At 32.1% G+C, this 26,233-nt stretch overlaps 2 protein-coding genes and 1 long non-coding RNA gene across 4 annotated transcripts in view; 1 reads left to right on the forward strand and 2 right to left on the reverse strand.

Annotated features, from left to right (window-relative positions):
- Positions 1-26,233, reverse strand: part of LOC123220038 (60S ribosomal protein L13-1) — a 67,748-nt gene that overhangs the window by 21,408 nt on the left and 20,107 nt on the right. The gene's annotated exons all lie outside the window — the stretch shown is intronic.
- LOC123220043 lies at positions 1,532-9,441 on the forward strand. Of its 2 annotated transcripts, XR_006502974.1 has the most exons (5): positions 1,532-1,548; positions 1,623-1,700; positions 1,793-1,885; positions 8,545-8,703; positions 9,125-9,441. It is a non-coding gene; the product is annotated as an uncharacterized LOC123220043 (long non-coding RNA). The 2 variants fall into 2 exon arrangements; XR_006502973.1 differs by lacking the exon at positions 1,532-1,548 and having other exon boundaries at positions 1,564-1,700.
- Positions 23,309-24,813, reverse strand: LOC123220775 (retrovirus-related Pol polyprotein from transposon TNT 1-94). The gene is made up of 2 exons (XM_044643367.1): positions 24,534-24,813; positions 23,309-24,349 (listed from the first exon to the last, which is right to left on the reverse strand). Exons 1-2 carry the CDS (start codon positions 24,811-24,813, stop codon positions 23,409-23,411), a joined length of 1,221 nt encoding a protein of 406 aa, XP_044499302.1. The 3' UTR covers positions 23,309-23,408.

The raw sequence follows: 26,233 nt of genomic DNA on the forward strand, positions 1-26,233 counted from the left end.
TCTCTTTTTATTATGTTTCCTACTGGTATGTTCATTGATATTATGCTTTGAGTTTTTGATGGATACATCTATTTGCCTTCTGCAGTTTTGTGGTGGTAAGGCTTCAGATGGGGTATTTGTTGGTGCCTTGCTGTCTATGTCTTCAACTGCAGTGGTAATATTTTGCCACGTACTTATCTAGCTGGAGTATACTTGATGCTGGGAATGGCAATGGTCTGCTCCTTCAAGCACTTGCTAAGCAGGGGTACACTCTGAGATTTTTGCCTATAATTCTGGTATTATGTGCTATATTACTATAAAATTTTTTAAATATAATTTAGTATTTTACTTGCAAATAGATCTACATCATGTTCATAACACACATGCTGTCTGGTTTTGAAGAGATTTTCCAGAGGTGGGTAGATTGTGACATAGAAAGCCAACTACTATTTCTGATGCTACTATAATGTAAAACTATAGAATCCTAAACTTTAGTAGAATAGTCATATTTGGACCTCAGACTAAAGACACCAAACCAAAGAATGTGACTTTCACTTTCTTCGGTTATCATTTTTATGTGTTTAGTGGTTTTCCTTTTTTTCCTTTCATTTGGGAAACCATGAAATAATTAAGCAGTTTATTTCCACATTTATAGACTCTAGAATCCCAGCTCCTATGTAAAACTCATTGCTCTTGCAGGATTTTGAATTTTAACACACATTTAGTCTAAGTCTTTCCATGCGTATGTAAGGCAAAGATATACTATTATATTAGCAGTTAGCCCCGGGTTTCAACTCCCCTTGGTACCACATGCTAGGGATAAATTTTGGCTATCCAGATTTTAGTATTTGACAAGTCCTCAGCTTAGAACTCAGTGAATTCATTACAAAATGTTGGCAGAGTTTTAGGAGATGGAATTACCTTGTAACTGTTTTATAAATCTCTGGTTTGTCCTTTTCTTAACCAGGAAGCTAGTGCAGCAATCTCAGGAGCTGGTGTCTATGGGAAACTTAAATTTGAGAGTTTATTGATAGACCCCCAATCATCAGAACTTATAACAGGAAGGGCAAAAGAGGAAATGCATCTCCAACAGCCCAAAAACAGTTGGCAGATCCAAATCCAAATCAGAGCAATCAATGGGATAATGAGGTTGATTTACAGGAAGGCAAGATAACGTTAAAAGAGGAGGAAAGTCTTAGAGGGGAGCATCCAGAAAATTAGTAAACCTTTAGGTTGGGTTGAGGCTTGGTAGCCTAGGGACTCTGGAAACTGTTCACTGCAGTTCCTGAGTATTTGCTTTGTTTCTTCATTGTTTTGGGTGTTCTGTTTATTTCTTATTTGGCCAATAAAACAGTGTACTCTGCACTATTTTCCATTTAATAAAGGGTTGATTTATTCAGTATTATAACTTGAATATTACAGCCTCTTTACAAAATCAGCATTACAATTCTTTTACAAACAATAATATTTCCAGGCATCCGATTGCTGAAAAGCGACCAGAGGACAACAGCAGCTGCCACAATAAAGCATTATAATCAGGTACGCATCAGTGGAATTCATGGAGTTAAGGTTTCAACTGTAAGCCCTTTGACTTGCAATGTATGGTACTGTAGCTGAAATTACAAACAGTTACCATTTTGCAGTGTGTTCTTGTGACAGAGAAGTCTGGACGAGGTCATACCAGTGCTGTCTCTGTTCCTATCCTTCCTCAGGCTGATGAGGTGCTAAACGAATTGAAGTTGATTGAATGATAATTTTTGTTATGGTGCCACAATTTTATGGTCATTTTTCTTTACAACTGTCACCATTGCAGTATTGGAAGTTGATACGTACCCATGAATTGACAGCAAGCAGACCACCAAACTGACTGTTCCAGCTACTGAATAGCTCCTCCAGATGGTTCCAGGTGAGGCTTTCCTTCCCCTCCAACTCACCTCAATCACTCAAGCAATATTTCCACAATCTGAATGCAATACGACAACTAAAAATTGGAGAAAACAGCTCAAGCAATTCAACAGCAGAGAAATAGCAGATACTATTAATAGGGAAATTTTAAAAAATGGCCAAAATGCCCTCTCATTAAGCAAAAATACCCAAAATCACTATTTCCAAGCCAAAATGCCCAAAATCACTGTTTCAAAAAAAAAAAATGCCTATGACCTTTTTTAATACCAAAACTACCCTTCCCCTCATATTTATATAACTCTCCCACTTATTATAGGGTTTTAATGTAATTTTAGATAAATATGAGGGGTTTTTGGATATTTTACATTATAAAGGCATTTTGATATTTATTTATTTATTTCAAACTTTTTCTAAAATGTCAAAATTACCCTTCCCTTCATTTATATAACTCCCCCACTCATTATGGGGGTTTAAATAATTTTAGATAAATATGAGGGGTTTTTGGATATTTTACATTGTAAAGGCATTTTCATATTTATTTATTTATTTCAAACTTTTTCTAAAATGTCAAAATTACCCTTCCCCTCATCTATATAAACCCTCCTCACTCATTTTATTTACACACACTTCTCATATCACTCAAACACTCACTCTCACTTTCATTTTTTTTCAACATCAATTAGTAGGGATTCGTTCGGACGGAAGAAGTTCGTATTTCTGTGTTCGACTCGAAAAAACACTATTCATCAAAAAAAGGTATTTATGCCTATCTTAGTCTAAAACTTAATTTCATTTGTTAAGTTTAGTTTTTATGCCATAATATGGGGGTTAAATGCAATGCTTCACAAGTATAAGGGGTTAAATGTAATTTAGGATAAATATGGGGGGTTTTTAGATATTTTACATTATAAAGGCATTTTGATATTTATTTATTTATTTAATTACTTTTTCTAAAATGTCAAATGAAATGTTATTAAAATTAGGGCGCATTTTCATATTAAACATGGTAGGCGCATTATAATTGAAATTATAGGTTTTTTCGAGTTTCACTCCTTTAGGATATATCAATTCACATTTTCCAGATTTTTACAGAATTTTTCGATTGTTGCCATACTAGGGTATTTCAACTTTTAGATTCCGAATTTCAGTTCCGTTTTTTCGAATTTCATCCTTTTAGGATATATCGATTCGTATTTTTAAGATTTCTGAAGAATTTTTCGATTGATGTTATTCTAGGGTATTTCAACTTTTAGAATTCAAATTTCAATTCTGTTTTTTTGAATTTCACCGTTTTAGGATATATCAACTTGTATTTTTCTGATTTTCGAAGAATTGTTCGATTATTACCATTCTAGGGTATTTCAACTTTTAGAATTTGAATTTCAGTTCTGTTTTTTTGAATTTTATCGTTTTAAGATATATCCACTAGTATTTTCTAGATTTCTGAAGAAATTTTTTATTATTGACATTTTAAAGTATTTCAAAGTATAGAATTTGAATATCTATTTCAAAGTATAGATATTATAAAAACGTTTTAAATGGAACGTTACAAACATATAGATGCATTTTGAGGGGTAAAATAACATACGAAAGTGTTATATAAATTGTTATATAAATTGTCAAATAATTATAGGGGGATAAAAAATTATTAGAAAAATATTAGGAGTTTTTCTTAATTATTAATAATTGTACGACTGTTTTTCATAGTTATTATTGATTTTTTTATTATAAATGAATAATTATCTTCAAAAACTGGTCATTGCAGGATTCATAATTAAAATGGATGGTTATGCATCAGTTCGTTATCAGGGAGAATGGATTCAAGGTCGCAACAACACAATGAAATATGTTGGAGGAGCCAAACAATTGATTAAAATCCCTTATGGAACAACATTCAAGGGATTTATTGAGCTTTTGACGGAGTCTTGCAGTATTGATCCAATGAAAAACTACATTCAAGTATCAATGAAGCCAAGAAAAATTGAGCTCGACGGCCCCATCCAGATCCAAAATGATGAAGATGTCCAGGGTCTTCTTGATAGTTCCCAGTACTTTCAGGAATGTATTCTTGTATTTGTTACATGTACCCCAATTGAAGGGCAGGAGGATGAAGATGAAGATGAAGATGAAAACGAAAGTAGTTGGGTCAAAAAAGAATATGATTTGGAAAAGTTAATTGATTTCAGTAATGACCCGTTGTATATTGCAAACTCATGGGCTCATGGAGAAAAAGATATAGTTCCCTATTGGGGTGACTTTGATGGAAATGATATGCCCGACATTCTTTCACAAGATGTAGAGCCTGAGTATATGGCATCAGTTACCGAGGGTATGGATAGTTTACAGCTTGAAGATCCTATTTCAGGTGGTGGAAATTATTCTAGGCCATTTTTTGACAATGTCCCCACTGATCCATTTAGGTGGCTTCCTGATTTTCCTCCACAGCCATCAGCATCATCAGGTAGTTCCAGATCGATCCGAGAGGAGCATGGTGTCAAGATAGGGGATATTTTTCATAATAAAGTCCAATTGAAAGACGCTGTGAAGCAATTCGCCTTACTGAAAGGATTTCAATTTGATGTCAAAAAGTCTGACAAGAAACGGTGGGAAATTAAGTGCACGGTTGAAAATTGTAAGTGGTATATACATGCAACCAAGTCCACTGTTGGTGATGTGTGGGGTATCAACTCTATGAATCCTACCCACACATGTTTAGTTGATCAAATCTTGCCACATCACAGACAAGCTGGCGCCCGAGCTTTAGGTCAATTAATGAGATCAAAGTTTGTGATGATTGATTGAATTTATCGGCCTAAAGAAATAATTGTAGACATCGCCGACCGATATAAAATTGATATTTCCTACTCACAGGCTTGGCGGGCAAGAAATTGGGCTATCAATTCATTGAGGGGTTCACCGGAGGAATATTTTATGTTGTTACCAGATTATTGTTACAATTTACAACGTACTAATCCGGGCACCGTTACTGCTATTGAAACAGATGATGAGCATCGATTTACAAATTTTTTCATGGCGTTAGGATGTTCCGTTCGTGCATTTAGTCAATATCTTCGCCCCGTTATTTGCATTGACGCTGCTTTCCTTAAAGGTCGATATCTGGGGCATTTATTTATTGCGGTGGCTCTTGATGGTAATAATCAAATATACCCTATTGGTTTCGGTGTCGGCAAAAAAGAAGATCACGACACGTGGTGTTGGTTTCTTATGAGAATTAAAGAATGCATCACTGACCTCTCTGAGCTTGCAATAATTTCGGTGTCGGCAAAAAAGAAGATCACGACAAGATTATTTAAAAAATGAAATCAAATACAATACACATCCATATATAACCACAAATAAAGTATATCATACACATATACACATACAATAAATATATACATCTAAACATAGGAATAACGATAAATATACATCCGTGAGCTACTCGATACAGTGAAAATACAACTGCGTCGCTAATCGTCGACGCATAGAGGTAGACGACTCTCGGGGAAAAACGTAGCTCTGTGCCAACCCGTCTTCTTTTGCGAGAAATATCCTGAGACAATGTAAAAAATTCCTTAGACATGAGTAAAAACAAATATGTAAACAAATGTATACGTGGAAAAAACATAAAAAGATGAAAAATACCAAATAATAAAAAAGGAAATGACAAAACTTAAAAAAACAAGATTTAACTGCCTGATAACGGAATTGAAATTCGAATTCTAAAAGTTGAAATACCCTAGAATGGGAACAATCGAAAAATCCTTCAGAAATCTGAAAAATACGAGTCCATATCTCGTAAAACGGTGAAATTTGAAAAAACGGAATTGAAATTCGAATTCTAAAAGTTGAAATACCCTAGAATGGGAACAATCGAAAAATCCTTCGGAAATCTGAAAAATACGAGTCCATATCTCGTAAAACGATGAAATCCGAAAAAACAGAATTGAAATTCGAATTCTAAAAGTTGAAATACCCTAGAATGGCAACAATCGAAAAATCCTTCGGAAATCTGAAAAATACGAGTCTATATCTCGTAAAACGGTGAAATTCGAAAAAACGGAATTGAAATTTGAATTCTAAAAGTTGAAATACCCTAGAATGACAACAATCGAAAAATCCTTTGGAAATCTGAAAAATAAGAGTCCATATCTCGTAAAACGATGAAATCCGAAAAAACGGAATTGAAATTCGAATTCTAAAAGTTTAAATACCCTAGAATGACAACAATCGAAAAATCCTTCGAAAATCTGAAAAATAAGAGTCCATATCTCGTAAAACGATGAAATCCGAAAAAACAGAAATGAAATTCGAATTTTAAAAGTTGAAATACCCTAGAATGGGAACAATCGAAAAATCCTTCAGAAATCTGAAAAATACGAGTCCATATCTCGTAAAACGATGAAATCCGAAAAAACGGAATTGAAATTCGAATTCTAAAAGTTGAAATACCCTAGAATGGCAACAATCGAAAAATCCTTCGGAAATCTGAAAAATACGAGTCCATATCTCGTAAAACGGTGAAATTCGAAAAAACGGAATTGAAATTCGAATTCTAAAAGTTGAAATACCTTAGAATGGCAACAATCGAAAAATCCTTTGGAAATCTAAAAAATAAGAGTCCATATCTCGTAAAACGATGAAATCCGAAAAAACGGAATTGAAATTCGAATTCTAAAAGTTGAAATACCCTAGAATGGGAACAATCGAAAAATCCTTCGAAAATCTGAAAAATAAGAGTCCATATCTCGTAAAACGATGAAATCTGAAAAAACGGAATTGAAATTCGAATTCTAAAAGTTGAAATACCCTAGAATGGGAACAATAAAAAAATCCTTCGGAAATCTGAAAAATACGAGTCCATATCTCGTAAAACGATGAAATCCGAAAAAACGGAATTGAAATTCGAATTCTAAAAGTTGAAATACCCTAGAACAGAAAAAACGGATATAAAATTCGAAAATTACATAATCAAAAACCCTAGATAAAAAAAGTATCAATTTACCCCCTCATGAAAACTCTAACTCTAACAGGTCCACTGTGTTCTAAGGAATTTTACAGGCTTCCCAATAGTTTAAAAAAGCTACTTTACCCCCCTAAAAACAGCCAATCTTGGCTGCACGTGGGATGCACGATTTTGACGTGGGAAACATTGTTCCCACGTCGGACTGCCGATCTCTTCGGCAGTCATTTTTGGCCAAATTTTGGTCGTTTCAGCCTCCGATTTTCACATAAATCGAATCTACACGTTGTATAACACAAAACCCCTCAATTAATTCAACAAAAACAACCAAGAATCAAAACAATTTAAGCATTGTTCAAACCGTAAACCCTAAAATTTCAAACCGAAAAATCTCAATCAAATCTCAATAATATGAGCAATAACTTGATCCAAACAAGATTACGGGAGATATACTAACCTTCTTTGCCATTTGCCGATGCCGGAAATCACGAAAATCGACGGAAATCTGGTCGGCCGTGGGATGAACGTGGTGACGGAAAAAGTTTTGAAATTTGAAAGCAATGCACAGTAAATTCGCAAATATTAACGTGGGAAATAAGAAATTTGGCTGTGGGACATTTTCGTAATTTCGCAAAAGTCACGTTGACGTGACAAAATTTCAAAAAAACCCCACGTGGGCTAATGCGTCTCCCACGACTCCCCATTAGTTTTAAAAAGCTAATTTACCCCCCTGAATTTGGCTGAACGTGGGAGGCATGATTTTGACGTGGGAAACACTGTTCCCACGTCGGACTGCCGATCTCTTCGGCAGTCATTTCCGGCCAAATTTGGTCGTTTCAGCCTCCGATTTTCACATAAATCGAATCTACACGTTGTATAACATAAAACCCCTCAATTAATTCAACAAAAACAACCAAGAATCAAAACAATTTAAGCATTGTTCAAACCGTAAACCCTAAAATTTTAAACCGAAAAATCTCAATCAAATCTTAATAATATGAGCAATAACTTGATCCAAACAAGATTACAGGAGATGTGATAACATTATTTTCCATTTTCGGTTGCCGGAAAGCAAGAAAATCGACGGAAATGACGTTCGCCGTGGGATTGCCGTGGGATGTGGAAAAAATTCGAATTTTCTTTGAATTGCACAGTGAAAATTTGCTGTGTTTATATATGGGGTAGTTTCGTCATTTCACAAAACCTGGGCATTTTTGCTTAAACCTGAATTTTTTGGGTAATTTCGCTTAGACCCCTTTAATTTTGCCTAGTTTTTAAAATTTCCCCTATTAATAACACCAATTATAATTCATTATAATAACCATGATAGTCTAGCCTCCCTCCGGGAAGGATTTAAGTCAAAACATTGAGTTATTTTAGAAAACAAAATCAATGTCAATATTTCCTATATTAATGACAATATTCCCCAAATCAATAATAATATATTTTTCTGCCCATTATCTTCTTTGTTTCCTCTTATATGCTGGGATCTATCTGCTGCCCTGCATATATTCTGGTTGCCCAAAATTAGTAGCTTCAATATCTTCTGGATTTTCCAAACTGCCCTCCTGCTCTCTGCCTCCATTTGCATTTTTGGTCCCGCGTGCATAAACCTTTGCTATTAGATTTCCATCAAAAGTATTATAATATTTTATGATGCTCAATCTCACTGATTTCTATGTTTTGAGGATTTGCAGGTAGATTTCCAGTTGAGGAATGAAGATTTGGGGATTGATACTTATAGATCTGGTGGTTCAGGTGGTCAGCATGCAAATACCACCAATACTGCTGTCCAAATAAATCATATTCCAACAGGGATGACTGAATCCATCCAAGATGAACGATCTCAACATATGGTAAAGATTTTTTACCTACATTCCTGAGTAATCGATTGAAATATGCAAGCTGGATCAGTTTGTTGATCACCATTCCTTCGTAACATGTTCTATTAAGGCCTATGTTTGAGTGCCAGCTTTCCTTCAATTTCATTGCCCTTTTATGGAATATCTAGAAAGATGACTTGTTGATTCAAATGACCTCCTTTTTCCTTTTTCGTATTTCATTAAGTTACTATAAACTGGGCTACATTTATGAATCATAACAAGAGAAAAATGAGAATGTAGTTTTACAGGCAATGGATCTTGATTTACAGACAAATGGTGTGATTAATATGCTACTTCCACCATTAACAGGAACATAGGAAAATGATTTGAAGTTGCATTTTAACCATGATTTTATGTTGCTTTCACATTGTAACCTAGCTGTTTCATTGTGCAGGCTGATGGTTGTTCGTGAAGTATCTGTATCCGACTTTCACTCCAACAGTAGTCTTGTTTGTTGCTGGAACGGTTGCGTATGGAGTACTTAAGTACCTGCAAAATGAGAAACTCAAGGACCAAAATTGAATCATGGATGAAGGCTGATGGTTTCAGTCGTAAAATAAGGGAGGACTTGTACGATATCCACTGATAATTGTACTGTGGTGAAATTTTTTGCAGTGGCTTCTTCAATTTCACTAGGACCAAGTCTTTGAATGCGGTGAAATTCGATGGATGTACGGATAATTTCGGTAGTCTATCATCACTATTTTCACATGTCGGACATTTGTCTCCTGTTATCTTTTTGTTTAAGCCTAGCCTACAAAGATGAAGAAGAAAGCAGCTGTGCAATCAGAGGGAGGAATTAGAATGGGAAAGATATTGGGTCTTATGTTTGGGCCTTAGATTCTGAAATTTTAGGAATTTTCGGGCCCATTCACCCCAACCTGAAGAATATTTTGAATAATTCTTTAGTTCAAAAACTCATCGAATTTTTTCAATCAGAAACATGTTTTTTCAGTTTGAACTTTTGAGTCTCAAACCTGTCCAATTCAATTAACAAACTGAAGAGAAAAATCTTAACCTTAAGGTGGCATTTGGTTCGTGTATTTAAATATTATTCTGATAATAACCTATTTTTATTATTTGTTAGGTTATAAAGGATTTTGATAATTTTTTATTATTAATAGTAATTTGATAAGTAATATAAGAGATAATACTACATCTATCTTAACTATTAAAAAATTATCGAAATAATCAATCCGTTGTCAAAATTGTGAGGTACATCTGCTAAGGTATCAATTTTTTCTGGAATCAGTAAATTATATCAAGTACTTCTAGAATTAAAAAGAAACAGATCTGTCTGAGTTGTATTTATACTTCAAAGATTATAAATTAAAAGAAAAGTAAGCTTTAATTGAGAGCAAAGGCCATTGAAACTAGAGAAAAAAAAATTATGAAAATCAGTCTAAACCCTAAACTTTTCCATTATTTGGTGTAAGTACTCAACCATCTAGTTAACTTGTTTTAAATTATTGTTGGAATTAGAGAAAATTAGTCTTCTGCTTTCTGTTTTGTTTTGGATTTATATTTTTATATCAGTGCTGTGGGAATTTTACTAGAGTTTATATCTCAGTCTCATTGAAGATGCAACATCACATTTATAATATGAAATGCCACACTATATATTAATATCCACAGCAACTGGGTCTTCCTCATCCTATTTAGAATTTAATGGTTTAATGGATCATATGCTTTGGCTTTCGGAAATGTGTAAATTATTCATATCAAATTATTGTTTCAGATAGAAGAATACGAGATTCTATCCGAGAAAAGTTTTGAAAGAAAAGAGTAATGGAACAAAAGAAGCCTTGAGAGGCAAGACACAGTATGGAATGGAATCTATAATCTATTTGCTTTCTTGTCTACTTGAATTGCTTTATACTGTAACGCTTGTCTTTTATTGGCGTTTTCTTTCTCTCATCATGAGAATCTAATTGATTATTTATTCATAAAAGAGATTGTTATGAAAGAAAAGAATAACATTCTAAAAGATGTAGCCAACAAGTCTTGACAGAAGGAAGCAAAGAAGAAATTGGTACATCTATTATGACCTAACAAAAATAGCATGTGACAGCACATCCTCTCTTCTTAAATTAACAATATATTTGTCTGTCTCAAAAGTTTTTTGGGGATAATGAAGGGTATTCTGGAAGAAATATGTCAAGGTTGCAGAGTAATTACAATTAACTAGCGTGCTTAAACTAAACGAAAATATGCTTATAAAAATATTTAATTTAAATACTAACAAAAAGGGGCAAATAAAATCAAATATTTAAGCATCTAAAACAATGTATAAATATCAAAATACATCTGAACTTTTCATATATATCAATCTCAAGTAAAAAATATCATATATAAATTTTGAATTAAAAAAAAAATCATATATCAATCTCGAGTAAAGAAATAGCATATATCAATCTTTATATACACATAAAACGACATATTTATATAACTTATAAAAATGTTTATATAAATTTTTGTTTTAAAAGAAATGTTTACAAAAGTATATTTATTTCCTTGATGAAAACATTTGTATAAAACAAAACAAAATATTTATATAACTTACAAAAACATTTATATATAAACAGAATAAATTATTCATATAACTTATAACTGATGAAAACATTTATATATACACAAAATGAAATATTTATATAACTTACGAAAATATTTATATATAAAAAAAATGAAATATTTATATAAGTTACAAAAACATTTGTATAAACATTTGGGTTTAATAAAAAACATGTATAAAATATTATATAATTTACGAAAACCAAAATTTTCAAATTTGACTATCATTTTTAAACATAAAACATTTATATGCATATAAAAAGAATAGTTTCTACTTATCTCGATTAAGAGCAAAGATCTACACAACTCTTACATGTTTCAAGCTACCATGTAAACCCTACTCGGATTCCTAACCAAAATCAATGAATTCAACTTATATCAATGACTCTTAGAAATCCCTTTTGATTCCATTGAAAAACCTCAATTCAAACCTGATTTCACAAATTCTAAAGGTATTCAAATGAACAACCCTAGACCTAATTAGCACATGTCTATAATGTACAACCTTTGTTCTATGAATTTTATACATTTCTATACAAATTGAAATATTACAAAACTTGCCAAGGAAAAAAATAGACATATAAATAGTTTACCAGAAAAATATTCAGCTTAAAAGGATATAAAAACTTCTTGAAAATTAATTTCTTCTATAACTAAAGAACACTGTCAACAATTTTTAGGTTTGATAGCACAAGTTGCTAGTAATTTTATAAAATTCTATATAAATCAAACAATTATGAAATTTTGCAGAAATAAACTTCACATATTGATGGTTTAAATAAAAAAATTCAACTTAAAAATAATTTTAAAAGCTAGGTAAAACACATCTTTTTGCCAGATCACTAACACTGTCGAACATCTTCTAGATTGGACGCACAATCTTATAATAATTTTAATAAATATCATATAATTTGTAAAATTGTAAAAATTTTCACAATTAAACTACTCATGTAATTTATTTATAAAAAAATATTTAAGTCAAAAATAATTCAGAAAGCTCTAGAAATTAAATTATTTTCACAAGTCACAGACTCTGCCACAAGTTTAATACTCAATCTTATAACAATTTTCATAAATCATATTTAATTTGTAAAATTATGAAAATTTCCATAGTAGAGCTAGACATACTCATTTATATAAAAAAAATATTCAAATTGAAAATGTTTAATAAAACTATAAAAACACTAAATATTACAAACTCTATAAAAATTTCCAAGTTTAACACCTTAAGATTCTAGCTAATTTTATGTCCTTTTAATAACTTATAAAATCAAATAAAATTCATAAAATGGTTAATAATACTCTATAGCAATTTAAATTCACAAAGTTAGTATATAAGCAAACTACCAAAAATTTCACATTTTTATAAAATTGAGTTGATATGTAAAATAATATAGAATAAAATATATATGAAAAATTATTATTAACAAATAGATACATTCAAGGGTTACATAAATATTATCAATGAAAATCCAAAAATAATATATTTTTTCTTTTGTTTATTTTACAAATTAATATACTACTATTATAGAAAAATAATGTATAATACAAACTACGACATATTCTACTTTGTAATAGCACAATTGAATTGAAATTTAAAAAAAAAAACTCCAACCCTCAAATCATAGAACACAAATAAACCTAAATAAATGAAAATGTTGAGATATATCTTAATACAAGAAATTATTTCAACAATATTGCTTCACTATTCTAATCCCCCTTCTCAACAATTCTTCTTTCTTCTTTTTCTAAAACTAAAACTCAAAATCTCTCTTTTTACTTTGAAAGAAAATATCCTCCATTTTTTTTCCTACATAAGCTTTAAAAATAAAATCAAACTTAATTTTTAATTTATTGACAATTAAAAAAAAATCCTCTCTCTTTTTGACAAGTTTGACCTTTATCCTTACCTTTAGCTAACTTCAATATTCTAGTTTGCTAACAATAAAAAGATGACTTGTTGACTCTAACTATTGAAATTCCAATCCCTACTGATATAAACTTGTCAGAAGACCTCCTTTTTCCTTTTCTGTATTTCATTAAGTTAGCATGAATTGAGCTACATCTATGAATCATAACAAGGGAGAAAATGAGGATGTAGTTTTACAGGCAATGGATCTTGAATTATTACACCATTTATGTGCAATTTATTAATGTTAAGTCTCTTAGTATAGCTGCAGTACAGTATCATCATCCCTCAATATTAAGTAAGCTAGGTACAGTAATCTATGGGCTGAGTGCTTTATATATCATCAATTTTGGTTTTTCTTTCCTTATGGGTCTTTTGCCTTTTTGGTCTTTATAACAGAACAAAGGTAAAGCACTTAAGGTTTTGTGTGCAAAGCTGTATGAAATGGAAAGGTTAAGAATTCAGATGAGAAGATCAAAACTTCGATCAGAGCAGGTGAGAGTGACTGGGACATGAAGATGAGCAAGTTTACTATTGTTTTTTGTTTGTTATTTTCCATAATGATGAAAGGATCTTATCACTGTAAATAGATTGGTAGTGGTGACCGGTTAGACCGTATCAGAACTTACAACTAGGGCCTTCTAAACATGGGTTTGAACGCTAGTGCAAGTACTTTGGATCTCTTGTGCAACAGTCAACAAGTATCAATATTGTTTTGCATGTGTGCAGTTTTCTGTGCAAGCAAATCCCCAAATTTTGCAAGTGCCTACAAGTTTTCATACATTAGAATCTACCTTTTATTGATAATTGGTGGAATATTTTTCATGATTATTAATTTGGTAAGATTAACATTATGGTTGATTCGATGTATTTTTGGTTTTTTTTACTTTATTTGATAATTAGTTTGTGAGAAAAAAAATATATGTTTGAATGTATATGTATATGTATATGTGTGTATATATAGTCTTATCCTCTCTTTTTGCAATTAGTAGATATTTGAAGAGGATCATAATATATTTAATTGTAGGTGATATATAGATTATTATACAGAGGGATAATTTTGGTAGTTTTTATTTAATTGTAGAAGGACTATTTTCAGATTTCAGATATTTGTCTTCTGTTATCTTTTTGTTTAAGCCTACAAAGATGAAGAAGAAAGCAGCAAGAAGTCCTTGTACAATCAGAGGAAGGAATGAGAATGTGAAAGATACTGAGCAATTCTTTTGTTCAAAAATTTATCGAATTTTGTCCAATCAGAAACATTATTTTCAAGTCTGAACTTTGGAGTCTCAAACTTGCCCAATTCAATTGACAAACTTAAGAGAAAAATTTTAACGTGCATTTAAATATAATTCTCGTAATTTATATATTATTTTGCTTGTTTTATTAAGTAATAAAAAATTTCAGTTATTTTTTATTAGAATGAAGATTTCATAAGCAATATGAAGAGTAATACTACCTCCATTTTAAGTATTAAAAGATAATTTTGATTTTATTAAAATTTTATAACATAAAAAATGTTTTATAATAATTATATATAAGAATATTCCAGTAAAATAATAAAATTTGATTTTATTATAATTTTATAACATAAAAAATGTTTTATAATAATTATATATAAGAATATTCAAGTAAAATAATATTATTTTTTAATTACAATCAATCAAACATAATAGTTATTTATGTATGCTGATTTTTAATATGATAATTTTTTTGTGTTTTTAATAAAATACTATCAAAGCCAAACGCATCCTAAGTATACATCTTTCCTGCATTTCCAGCTAACATTTATAATCTATTTGCTTTCTTTTCTACTTGAATTGCTTTATACTGTAATGTAATGCTTGTCTTTAATTGGCGTTTTCTTTCTCTTATCATGCTTGCTTAAAGAGATTGTTATGAAAGACAAGAATAACCTTTTAAAAGATGTAGCCAACAAGTCTTGACACAAGGAAGCAAAGAAGAAATTGGTAGTATGACCACACTGGTGAAAGAAATTCGTAAATTTGAGGTCGTTGTCTTATATCCCAAATTTGGCTGAGATATGTATGTTATAATAGCTTCTATGTACAACTAAAAATTCTTGGTAAAAGTTGGCATTGGTTCAAAAGGTTGACCGATAAACAATGTATATAAAGATCTCACATGTATCTCGTTCATGCCAAACACTATTGGAGTTGTATCGGGATGGAATGTCCAAAATTGCATTCTTTACTGCTGCAACAAAATTCTAAATTGGTTTTGCCCAACAACATTCATCTGAATGTTGATAAAGGGGTTGAGTGAAACTCAACTCTTGCCATTACCTAACTCAATTTCTTTGCTAGCAAGTCTCGTAACATCTGTATGTTAATGGTTGCAACTTGGGCACGTTTATAATTGGGCATCTTAACAAGCTCGAAATCATTAGTCTTCGTCATTTTAATATTAGGGAAATCTCCATCTCTTTTAAATAATTAATTTATCTAAGACTATTAGGTTTATTATGAACTAACACAAATAGCACGTGACATCACATCCTCTCTTTGTAAGTTAACAATATATTTGTGTGCCTTAAAAAGTTTTTTTTTTGGGATTATGAAGGGGCGTCTGGTTTGGGTAATGTTTTATTATCAAAATAGAAAGATTACCTTGAAGATAGATTACTTAAAAGATTACTGGGTATAAATGATTACTATAGTTTATAAAATTTGTTAGGTATAAATAATTATTGTGTTTGGTTAAAGGTAATAAAAGATTACTAGTAAATTATTTTACTTAAATGCCCTTAAATATAATTATTTTTATATATTTTTATATTATTTGTCATATTAATTAAAAATAAATTTATTTTTATCTAAAATAATAATAAATAATAATATAATTATAATAAACTCAAGATTACCTCAGTGATCTTTAAATACCTAAGGTAAAGGTAGTAATCAGATTACCATCTATATTACCTGTCACGTCAGTATTGGTAATAGAAGATTATTGTAATCTTTTATTACTGACAAACCAAATAAGAGAATAAAAGATAGATTACCAAGGTAATCTTAAAATCTTCCAACCAAACGCCCCCGAAGGCTATTCTAGAAGAAATATGTCAGGGTTGCAGAGTAATTACAACAATTGTCCAGACTAATTAACTAGCTTGAAAATTTGTATTCCAAACTTTGATCACGTGCTTGATAATGATATATCCCATTAAAAATTTTATCAAGCTTTACAGTAATAGTAAGACAATAAATACCATGTCTAAGTTTGTAAATAAAATTATATACACAAATAAAGAATAATATTAATTTAAATACTAATTATAATTGTCATTACGTGATTAAATTTTCTAGTTTAGGCAAATAGGATGCGGTGATATGGTTTTAAGAAAATTCTTTAAATTTGTGATGTTGTTTTTTTGAGTAATACTATATGTATCTCATTTGAGTATGCGGTGATATGGTACGCATTTATGTATGCGTTTATATAATTAGGTGTTATGATAACACACATAAGTATGTATTCATTTATATATTCAAAATAGATACACAAAATTTTATTATATCTTTTTTGTTTTAACCATCATGGGTAAATGAGTATTCTCATTGCAATGGTATGATTTTGACATATGATTGCAGCTAAAATTGATGATGTCGTAATGCTTGGGCTGGCAGTTTGCAAACTAGTATACCATGTGTAATGCTTGGCATGGTTTTATGTGCAAAATCGGACGGTGAACACCCTTAATTATACCTGAATTTTCATAAATCATATTTAATTAGTACAATTACGAAAATTTCCATACTCATTTATATAAAAAAAATATTCAAATTGAAAATGTTTAATAAAACTATAAAAATACTAAATATTACAAACTTTATAAAAATTTCCAAGTTTAACACCTTAAGATTCTAGCTAATTTTATGTCCTTTTAATAACTTATAAAATCAAATAAAATTCATAAAATGGTTAATAATACTCTATAGCATTTTAAATGAAAATTTTAAAATACTCTAAACTAGCAATTTAAATTCACAAAGTTAGTATATAAGCAAACTACTAAAAATTTCAGATTTTTATAAAATTAAGTTGATATGTAAAATAATATAGAATAAAATATATATGAAAAATTATTATTAACAAATAGATAATGCAAACTATGAAAAAATATATTAACAAATAGATACATTCAAGGGTTACATAAATATTAGCAATGAAAATCCAAAAATAATATATTTTTTCTTTTGTTCATTTTACAAATTAATATACTACTATCAAAGAAAAAATAATGTATAATGCAAACTACGTCATATTCTACTTTACAATAGTACAATTGAATTGAAATTCAAAAAAAAAAAAACTCCAACCCTCAAATCATAGAACACAAACAAACCTAAACAAATGAAAATGTTGAGAAATATCTTAATACAAGAAATTATTTCAACAATATTGCTTCACTATTCTAATCCCCCTTCTCAACAATTCTTCTTTTTCTAAAACTAAAACTTAAAATCTCTCTTTTTTTCCTACGTAAGCTTTAAAAATAAAATCACACTTAATTTTCAATTTATTGACAATTAAAAAAAAATCCTCTCTCTTTTTTATGAGTTTGACCTTTATCCTTACCTTTAGCTAATAAAATGTTTTTTAAATTTGAACTTATATTATCCTCTAAAAATTTAAAACTTATCTTAAAATAACATTTATCCTATTTAAATAACACTAATGACAATAATAATAATAATAATAATTAAATAATAGATATTACAGTGTTGTTTGTAAACACAGTCATTGATGGGGAGAGAAGATGATTGTGTTTCAAAATAACTGTATCCAGGTACTCCAGGAGAACATTTTGGTTCTAGAAGCCAAATATTCAAATTATAGAATAGTATTTGTTCTTTGTAATTTTATTGTAAGTTTAGCCCCGGTTTTCACATATAAGACATTTGATCCTTTTATTATAATTAAGGTTAGATTCAAATTAAATCGAGTTTGAGTTTGTCTAAATTTAAATTTAATTTAAGTTCAAACTCAAATTAAGTATTAAGTTTGACTTAGTATTAAAACGATATTATTTTGATAAATATTAATTAAAACGATTTTAATTTAATCTATTTATATTAGAGTTTTCAAAGTGACCAGTTTGATAAATCAAATACCCAAATTCAATATTAAAATATTTAATTTTTTTGTGATATTTATAAATTTTTGCTTAGCGTCATGGTTTGGTCGATCAAATTGGGGAACGTGTAAATTATAATTTGCTCTTGGACTGCTGGCCTGGTGTGGGCCTTACTCCTTACTGAACATCAGTGAACTTGGAGTCCTGGGCAGGCGTTGAATAGCAACAAATTATTAGTCCCGGTAAAATCTTTGAAGAAACCTTTGTGAAGATAGAAGTCATCTATTTACAATCTTCTTCTATTAATAAGTTTTGTCCCCTGTCTATCTTGTGTTTGTGGAGATAGCAGAAGAAGATGAACTTAAGTTGTTTTACCGGTTTTGTTCCCGCTTCTTTTCTTCTGTCTTTAATATTCTTACCCAAAAAATTAAAAAAAAAAGACCATAATGGTTGCCACGTCAATTTTTTAGTTTGGCTTGGTTTAAAGCTCAAAACAGTTTGGTTTGGTTAAAAGAAATTTTTAACTTGACCAAATGAGACCGTTAACACCCTTATTCCTGACAGTGAAATTACATTAACATAATTTGGTGTTATTATCTAATTGCATTGATCCTTTTATATCAGTTTACGTAAATTTGTTTCTCTACATATTTGATGCTCTCTTTCCAAAAGCCAGAATATTAGACATTATAAGGGGATGGAACCAAGAAGCTTTAAGAGCAAAGGCAAAGAAAGTTCTTCGGTTCTGAATTCATTTTTAAAATTTTAGTGCAGTAGTCTCCATGTGCAATCCTGAAACTTTTCACCTTATTGATTATTTTTATGATACGTGTTCCTAAATACATTGGAATTGACACCAAACTCAACTTTCCACAATTTAGAGGAGTTGTCTTTGTATGCTAATCCCAACTTGCTCGAAGTGTGCAACGGAGAGCCTTTAGCCCAAGCATTTTCTAAACTAAAAGTTCTACAAGTGCGAAGGTATGATAAGATGTTAAAAGTTGTACCGAGTCAATTGTTACGGAAATTTCAAAATCTTCATACTTTCATAGTATATAATTGTGAGTCATTGGTATATGTATTTGATTGTGAAGAGATTAAGATTACAAAAGGAGAATCGAAGTTGCTCTCATCATTAGAATATCTAAAATTGTTTTACTTGCCAAAGATGTCACATATATGGAATGGTGACCATCAATCCATAAGCCTTCAAAACTTGAAGAAAGTAGAGATTAGATCATGTCCTAAGTTAACAATCCTATTTTCAGCAACTCTACTCCAAGGCCTTATTTGTTTGGAAGAAATAGATGTGGAGTATTGTGGTGAATTAAAGGAAATCTTTGAGAAGAAAGAAGCTTTAGATAACGAGTTAGACCACACTATAACCTCCCCAAGTTTGCAAAACTTGACTTTTATACGCATCTTGGATTGTGAACAATTAGGAAACCTCTTCTCTCCTTCCATTGTGAAATGTTTGGTAAAGCTCAAAAGTCTTGTAGTTCGGGGGTGTTCATCAATATATGAAATAATTACAAATGAGAAAGAAGAAAAAGAAGCATCAATAAAGAGGTTGTTGTTTCCTAGTTTGTCCAACTTACAACTTGTATATTTAGGAAACCTCACTTGTTTTAGCTCAGGGTCATATGCTATTGAATTCCCAACACTGGAGAGTTTAGGGATATATGGATGTGAAAACATAAAGACCTTTGGATATGGAGAGCAATTGACACCCAAACTTTATTGGAAAGAGCATCGGAATGGCAAGGTTAATACCACATTGCAGGAGTTCTTGAATTAAAAGGTGCGTATTCAATTATTATAAAAGAGATACATCTTCTATTTAATTCTTCAGTGATGATGTAATTAGTTTTATGTATAATAAATAATGAATTTCATTTAATAGAGAAATGGTTCATATGATTAAATTAATAAATATATAGTTGTAATTTGAATGTAATTAATCGTATTTTTAATAGATAAAAGATATTAAATTAAAATAAAGTCAAACTGGCCTGTTTTTATAATCAAGTCATTGGTAAAATTTAGTTTTTATTTTAAAATTTATATTTATGTACAAAGAAAGACATTTTGTTATGATCAAAAGTGAAATGTATGATACTTTAAGTTTTATATTTGAAAGTATGAGCTTTTAATGTGGTACTCACAAGGTTTGCTTTATATAGGAAGAAGAGGAGAAAGAAGAAGAAGAAGAAAAAGAAGAAGAGGAGGAGGAAGAAGAAGGCTGAAAATCCATGTGAGGTAATTTCTTTTTACTTGATGGATATCTTATGAATAGCTACTTTGTTGCATACTTGGATAAGGTTTTAAATTTTCGTAAACATTGATTCTATGCAAGTAGATTTTAACTTACTGATTGAATAACGTTTTACTACTGGATGCCAGTGCTTATTGATAATGGCTAACTCATGAATTTTCGTAGTAGAATCCAAAAACCAAATTTCTAAACTAATTTCTATTTTCTAATTGCTTGAATTGTATACGCGCAGGGTCAGCTCTGCTTTCTCTCCAATTCTTCTAATTGTTTTTCTCATCTCCTATTAGAGAAATTTAACAAAGAATACTACGACTCAGTATAATTCTGTCAATGTTATGTGGTTGGAACGAATAAGTTTGGCAAAATTTAACAAAGAATACGATATAGAAATGTCAAAATCTAATTTGAGTAAATAAAAAAGAAGACAAGCCAAAATCCATTTTCTCTCTCTTGTATCCTCACCCATGGATGTTTTTATTTATTAATTTATACATTATTTTATAAGTTTTTTAATCATGTTTATATGTTATTAAGAAGCTAATATATTGTTTTTGGCAGGAATTTGTGGGAAGACAGCAAAAAATGGTATTAATCATGCTATTTCATATTTTATTTATTCAGTATTATCTTCAACAAAAGGAATTGTGATAACTTTGATTTGGTTCAATATTGTTCATTCATATGCTTTGCAGAGGAAGAAGAAGAAAAGGGATGGTGTGATAGAGATTGAGATGTGAATACAAGAATTTGTAATTAATTGATTTGTTTGAACATTGCCAACTGCACTTGGTTTTACGTTTATTCTTTGTAATTCGTGCGTAATATATTTTTAAAAAAAAATGTATATGGTATTAACTGTTATTATGTTGTAATTGAAATTTATATATTTATTTTTTATCAATAAACAAACCACTGCTATAATCATTGGCCTACTTTGGTGCCGTTCGAACTCTTCAACTCCACAGCGACTTCAGGATCAGGCAAGGCAACGATTTTTTACCCAGAAACACTAGTGATCTTCCCTTGGATCTCATTCTGCCTATTGTGCTCTTTGTGACAGTCTACTTATGGTCGGATTGAAGATGAACTTCACCGCCTTTTCTCTGATAATGCTCACAGTTTTCCTCAGCGTGATAGCTTCTCAGGTGTCAAACATCTCATAGTAATCTGAAATCAAGACATTTTATTACTGTACTTGATTAATTATATCACCTTCTTTGAACTTGAAAATTTCAGGGTCTCAGACTAGTAATCGGTGCAGCATTCATGGATGTGAAGAAAGCAACAACATTGGCATCTATTGTTGTTATGACCTTTATGCTCTCTGGTGGATTCTTTATCCGGGTTAGAAGAAATTGTCTAACAAATGCCTCAAGCTAGTCACACACAATCTTATAATTGGTACTTCATGTGTTGTTTTGTATAATCATTTGGTGCAGAATGTTCCATATTTTATGAGATGGGTGGACTACATTTCTTTCAATTATCACTCATACAGGCTTCTCCTGAAAATCCAGTTCAGTTGCTCTGATTCAGGTCCTTGTGATTCTTCCTTAATCAGAAAACCCAGACAAGATCAAGGTGGCTCAGAAGTGGGAGCTCTGGTGGCCATGATTGTAGGATATTGGCAGCAGAGTCTACTGCCAACAATTATAGCAGTAGAGATGACTTGTGTCACACGGATACAGCTGAAATACTCAAAGCGTCTCTCCTGAAGACCTATCCTCAAGAGAACTGAGAACTGTTCCCACCAGGTTGCTTCACTTTCCCTGGAATTTAACTTCTCCTGCATCTCCATCTCACCTTCTATCACCGCAGGTTTTAAGACCTTTCTCTTCTCAATTTTCGTTCCTCGAGCTTCATAGGCCTCCACATGGTACTGCATATTAGAAAATCTATAACCAGATCAACATGAAACAGTATTTCATCAAATAGCTAAAAATCATTATAGGCAGTGTTATTGATACTGACCTCATGAGCATCAAAAGGAGAGGGCTCTCCATTTTGACAACTCTGGTTTCCGGTTCCAGGTGGCAACTTGGCCTGTATTTTTGATGGAAATGTTTTGTCATTTATGTGCCCATTTGCAAGATCAATGAGAAACTCTGCTGGTTATTGGCGATGAGAAGAGTGTTGGGATAAATTAACCCCGAAAGAGAAAAAAAAGAAAGTCGTAAAACACAATCAAGCATACACCAAACGAATAAATAAAATAGACACAAGAATTTTACGTGGTTCAGGAAATTCCCTACGTCCACGGAGTGCACCAGCACTTCTTGCACTATCAAATTGATAATTACAAACTGACACTTTTGTCTCTCTCACTCTCAATTACGAATTTCTCCCTCACAAATCTCTCTCACCTTCCTAAACTTGTCAATCTAAGCCTAAACCCTTAGAGACCCTTAATACATCATGTAATGCACATATAAGACGTTCAACATGTGTATTTATAGGATAGGAACAACCCACAACTGATTCGGACTCAAAAACCTTAAAGAAATAAGAATCCGTGTAAAACTGACCACCGGACGTTGTTGGGGCGAGTGAGGGCGTGTCTGACCGTCTTTGGCTGCGATTTTTGCGGCGTTTGATTCGTATCGAAACAAACTTTCCAATGATACCTTATTTGTTTAAAACGGACTTCGTTTGGTATGCTTTCGGGACAGATAAAGTTTAATCCTGTTTTTGAAACCGAATTCTTCTAGAATTCAAATCCTTTCAGGCTTCACAATTCTAACAATCTCCCACTTGAAGACTGAAACACATGCAATCATCAATTCTTCTGAATAGTGAAAACGGTGCACTCAACTTCCTTTGCTTCAACCATGAAGACCGACTGAAGCTGAACACAGCTCCAGTTTTTCGATTGTCACTGGCTTGGTCAACATGTCAGCTGGATTTTTACTTCCAAGAATCTTCACAAGTGTCAGCACTTCTTCATCCAACAAAGTACGAATGAAATGATATCGTAGACCTATATGCTTGGTCCTCGAGTGAAATGCCGAATTCTTGGCTAAGTGTATCGCACTCTGACTGTCACTGTGCAACACATTCAACACTTGTTTGAACCCCAATTCTGCTAACAGACCTTGTAACCAAATCAGTTCTTTGCTTGCTTCTGTAACAGCTACATACTCTGCCTCAGTCGTAGACAAAGTCACAATCCTCTGTAGTTGGGAAACCCAACTAATGGCTGTAGCACCCAAAGTAAAAACGTACCCTGTAGTGCTCTTTCTATGATCTACCTCTCCAGCAAAGTCAGCATCAACATATCCTTGTAGCTTCAAATCACTCTTTTTAAAGTATAAACATTTTTCTGTTGTACCTCGTAGATACCTCAAAATCCATTTAACTACCTCCCAATGCTGCTTGCCTGGATTAGACATAAATCTACTAACTGCTCCCACTGCATGAGCAATATCTGGCCTCGTGCAAACCATAGCATACATCAAACTTCCAATTGCAGATGCATATGGAACTTTATCCATGTATGCCCTTTCTTCATCTGTCTGTGGATACTGATCCTTGGAAAGTCTAAAGTGACTGGCTAGGGGAATTTTGACTGGTTTAGCATCACTCATACTAAAGCGTTGAAGAACCTTACGAATGTACTCTGCTTGAGACAATTGCAATGTACCTCTCTTCTTATCTCTGTTAATTCTCATTCCAAGAATCTGTTTTGCTACCCCCAAATCCTTCATCTCAAATTCACTAGACAGTTGTTTCTTCAATTTGTTTATATCTTCCAAATCTGCACCAGCTACCAACATGTCATCAACATAAAGTAATAAAATAATGTAACTGGTACCAACCTTCTTGAAGTAGCAACAATGGTCAGCATTACATCTCATGTATCCATTCTTTTGCATAAAACCATCAAATTTCTTGTACCATTGACGTGGAGCTTGCTTGAGGCCATACAAGCTCTTAGTCAGCTTACATACAAGGTTGTTCGTAGAGATTTGATAAGGATTTCATGAGAGACGCTGTCGTGTCTTGATTCTTCACATTAAAGGCTACTGCTCTCGATAGACTCAATCGAATCGCACCTAGAGCTTTACGATCTAAAACTTTCCAATCTTCATCTTTCATGTCTGTTGGCTTTTCTTTGAGCGGTAAGTACAAGTCTTTCTGGTACAGATAATCCTCCATCTGCATCTTCCAGAAACTAAAGTTCGTCCCATCGAACTTTTCAACCTTGTAATGGTCTTTCTCTGAACCCATATTCTTCCACTCAAACGACAAAACCAACTACTAATGAACCAGGCTCTGATACCAGTTGTTGGGATAAATTAACCCCGAAAGAGAAAAAAAAGAAAGTCGTAAAACACAATCAAGCACACACCAAACGAATAAATAAAATAGACACAAGAATTTTACGTGGTTCAGGAAATTCCCTACGTCCACGGAGTGCACCAGCACTTCTTGCACTATCAAATTGATAATTACAAACTGACACTTTTGTCTCCCTCACTCTCAATCACGAATTTCTCCCTCACAAATCTCTCTCACCTTCCTAAACTTGTCAATCTAAGCCTAAACCCTTAGAGACCCTTAATACATCATGTAATGCACATATAAGACGTTCAACATGTGTATTTATAGGATAGGAACAACCCACAACTGATTCGGACTCAAAAACCTTAAAGAAATAAGAATCCGTGTAAAACTGACCACCGGACGTTGTTGGGGCGAGTGAGGGCGTGTCTGACCGTCTTTGGCTGCGATTTTTGCGGCGTTTGATTCGTATCGAAACAAACTTTCCAACGATACCTTATTTGTTTAAAACGGACTTCGTTTGGTATGCTTTCGGGACAGATAAAGTTTAATCCTGTTTTTGAAACCGAATTCTTCTAGAATTCAAATCCTTTCAGGCTTCACAATTCTAACAATCTCCCACTTGAAGACTGAAACACATGCAATCATCAATTCTTCTGAATAGTGAAAACGGTGCACTCAACTTCCTTTGCTTCAACCATGAAGACCGACTGAAGCTGAACACAGCTCCAGTTTTTCGATTGTCACTGGCTTGGTCAACATGTCAGCTGGATTTTTACTTCCAAGAATCTTCACAAGTGTCAGCACTTCTTCATCCAACAAAGTACGAATGAAATGATATCGTAGACCTATATGCTTGGTCCTCGAGTGAAATGCCGAATTCTTGGCTAAGTGTATCGCACTCTGACTGTCACTGTGCAACACATTCAACACTTGTTTGAACCCCAATTCTGCTAACAGACCTTGTAACCAAATCAGTTCTTTGCTTGCTTCTGTAACAGCTACATACTCTGCCTCAGTCGTAGACAAAGTCACAATCCTCTGTAGTTGGGAAACCCAACTAATGGCTGTAGCACCCAAAGTAAAAACGTACCCTGTAGTGCTCTTTCTATGATCTACCTCTCCAGCAAAGTCAGCATCAACATATCCTTGTAGCTTCAAATCACTCTTTTTAAAGTATAAACATTTTTCTGTTGTACCTTGTAGATACCTCAAAATCCATTTAACTACCTCCCAATGCTGCTTGCCTGGATTAGACATAAATCTACTAACTGCTCCCACTGCATGAGCAATATCTGGCCTCGTGCAAACCATAGCATACATCAAACTTCCAATTGCAGATGCATATGGAACTTTATCCATGTAT

This window comes from Mangifera indica, chromosome 7 (genome assembly GCF_011075055.1).
Source record: "Mangifera indica cultivar Alphonso chromosome 7, CATAS_Mindica_2.1, whole genome shotgun sequence".
Classification (NCBI taxonomy): Eukaryota; Viridiplantae; Streptophyta; class Magnoliopsida; order Sapindales; family Anacardiaceae; genus Mangifera; species Mangifera indica.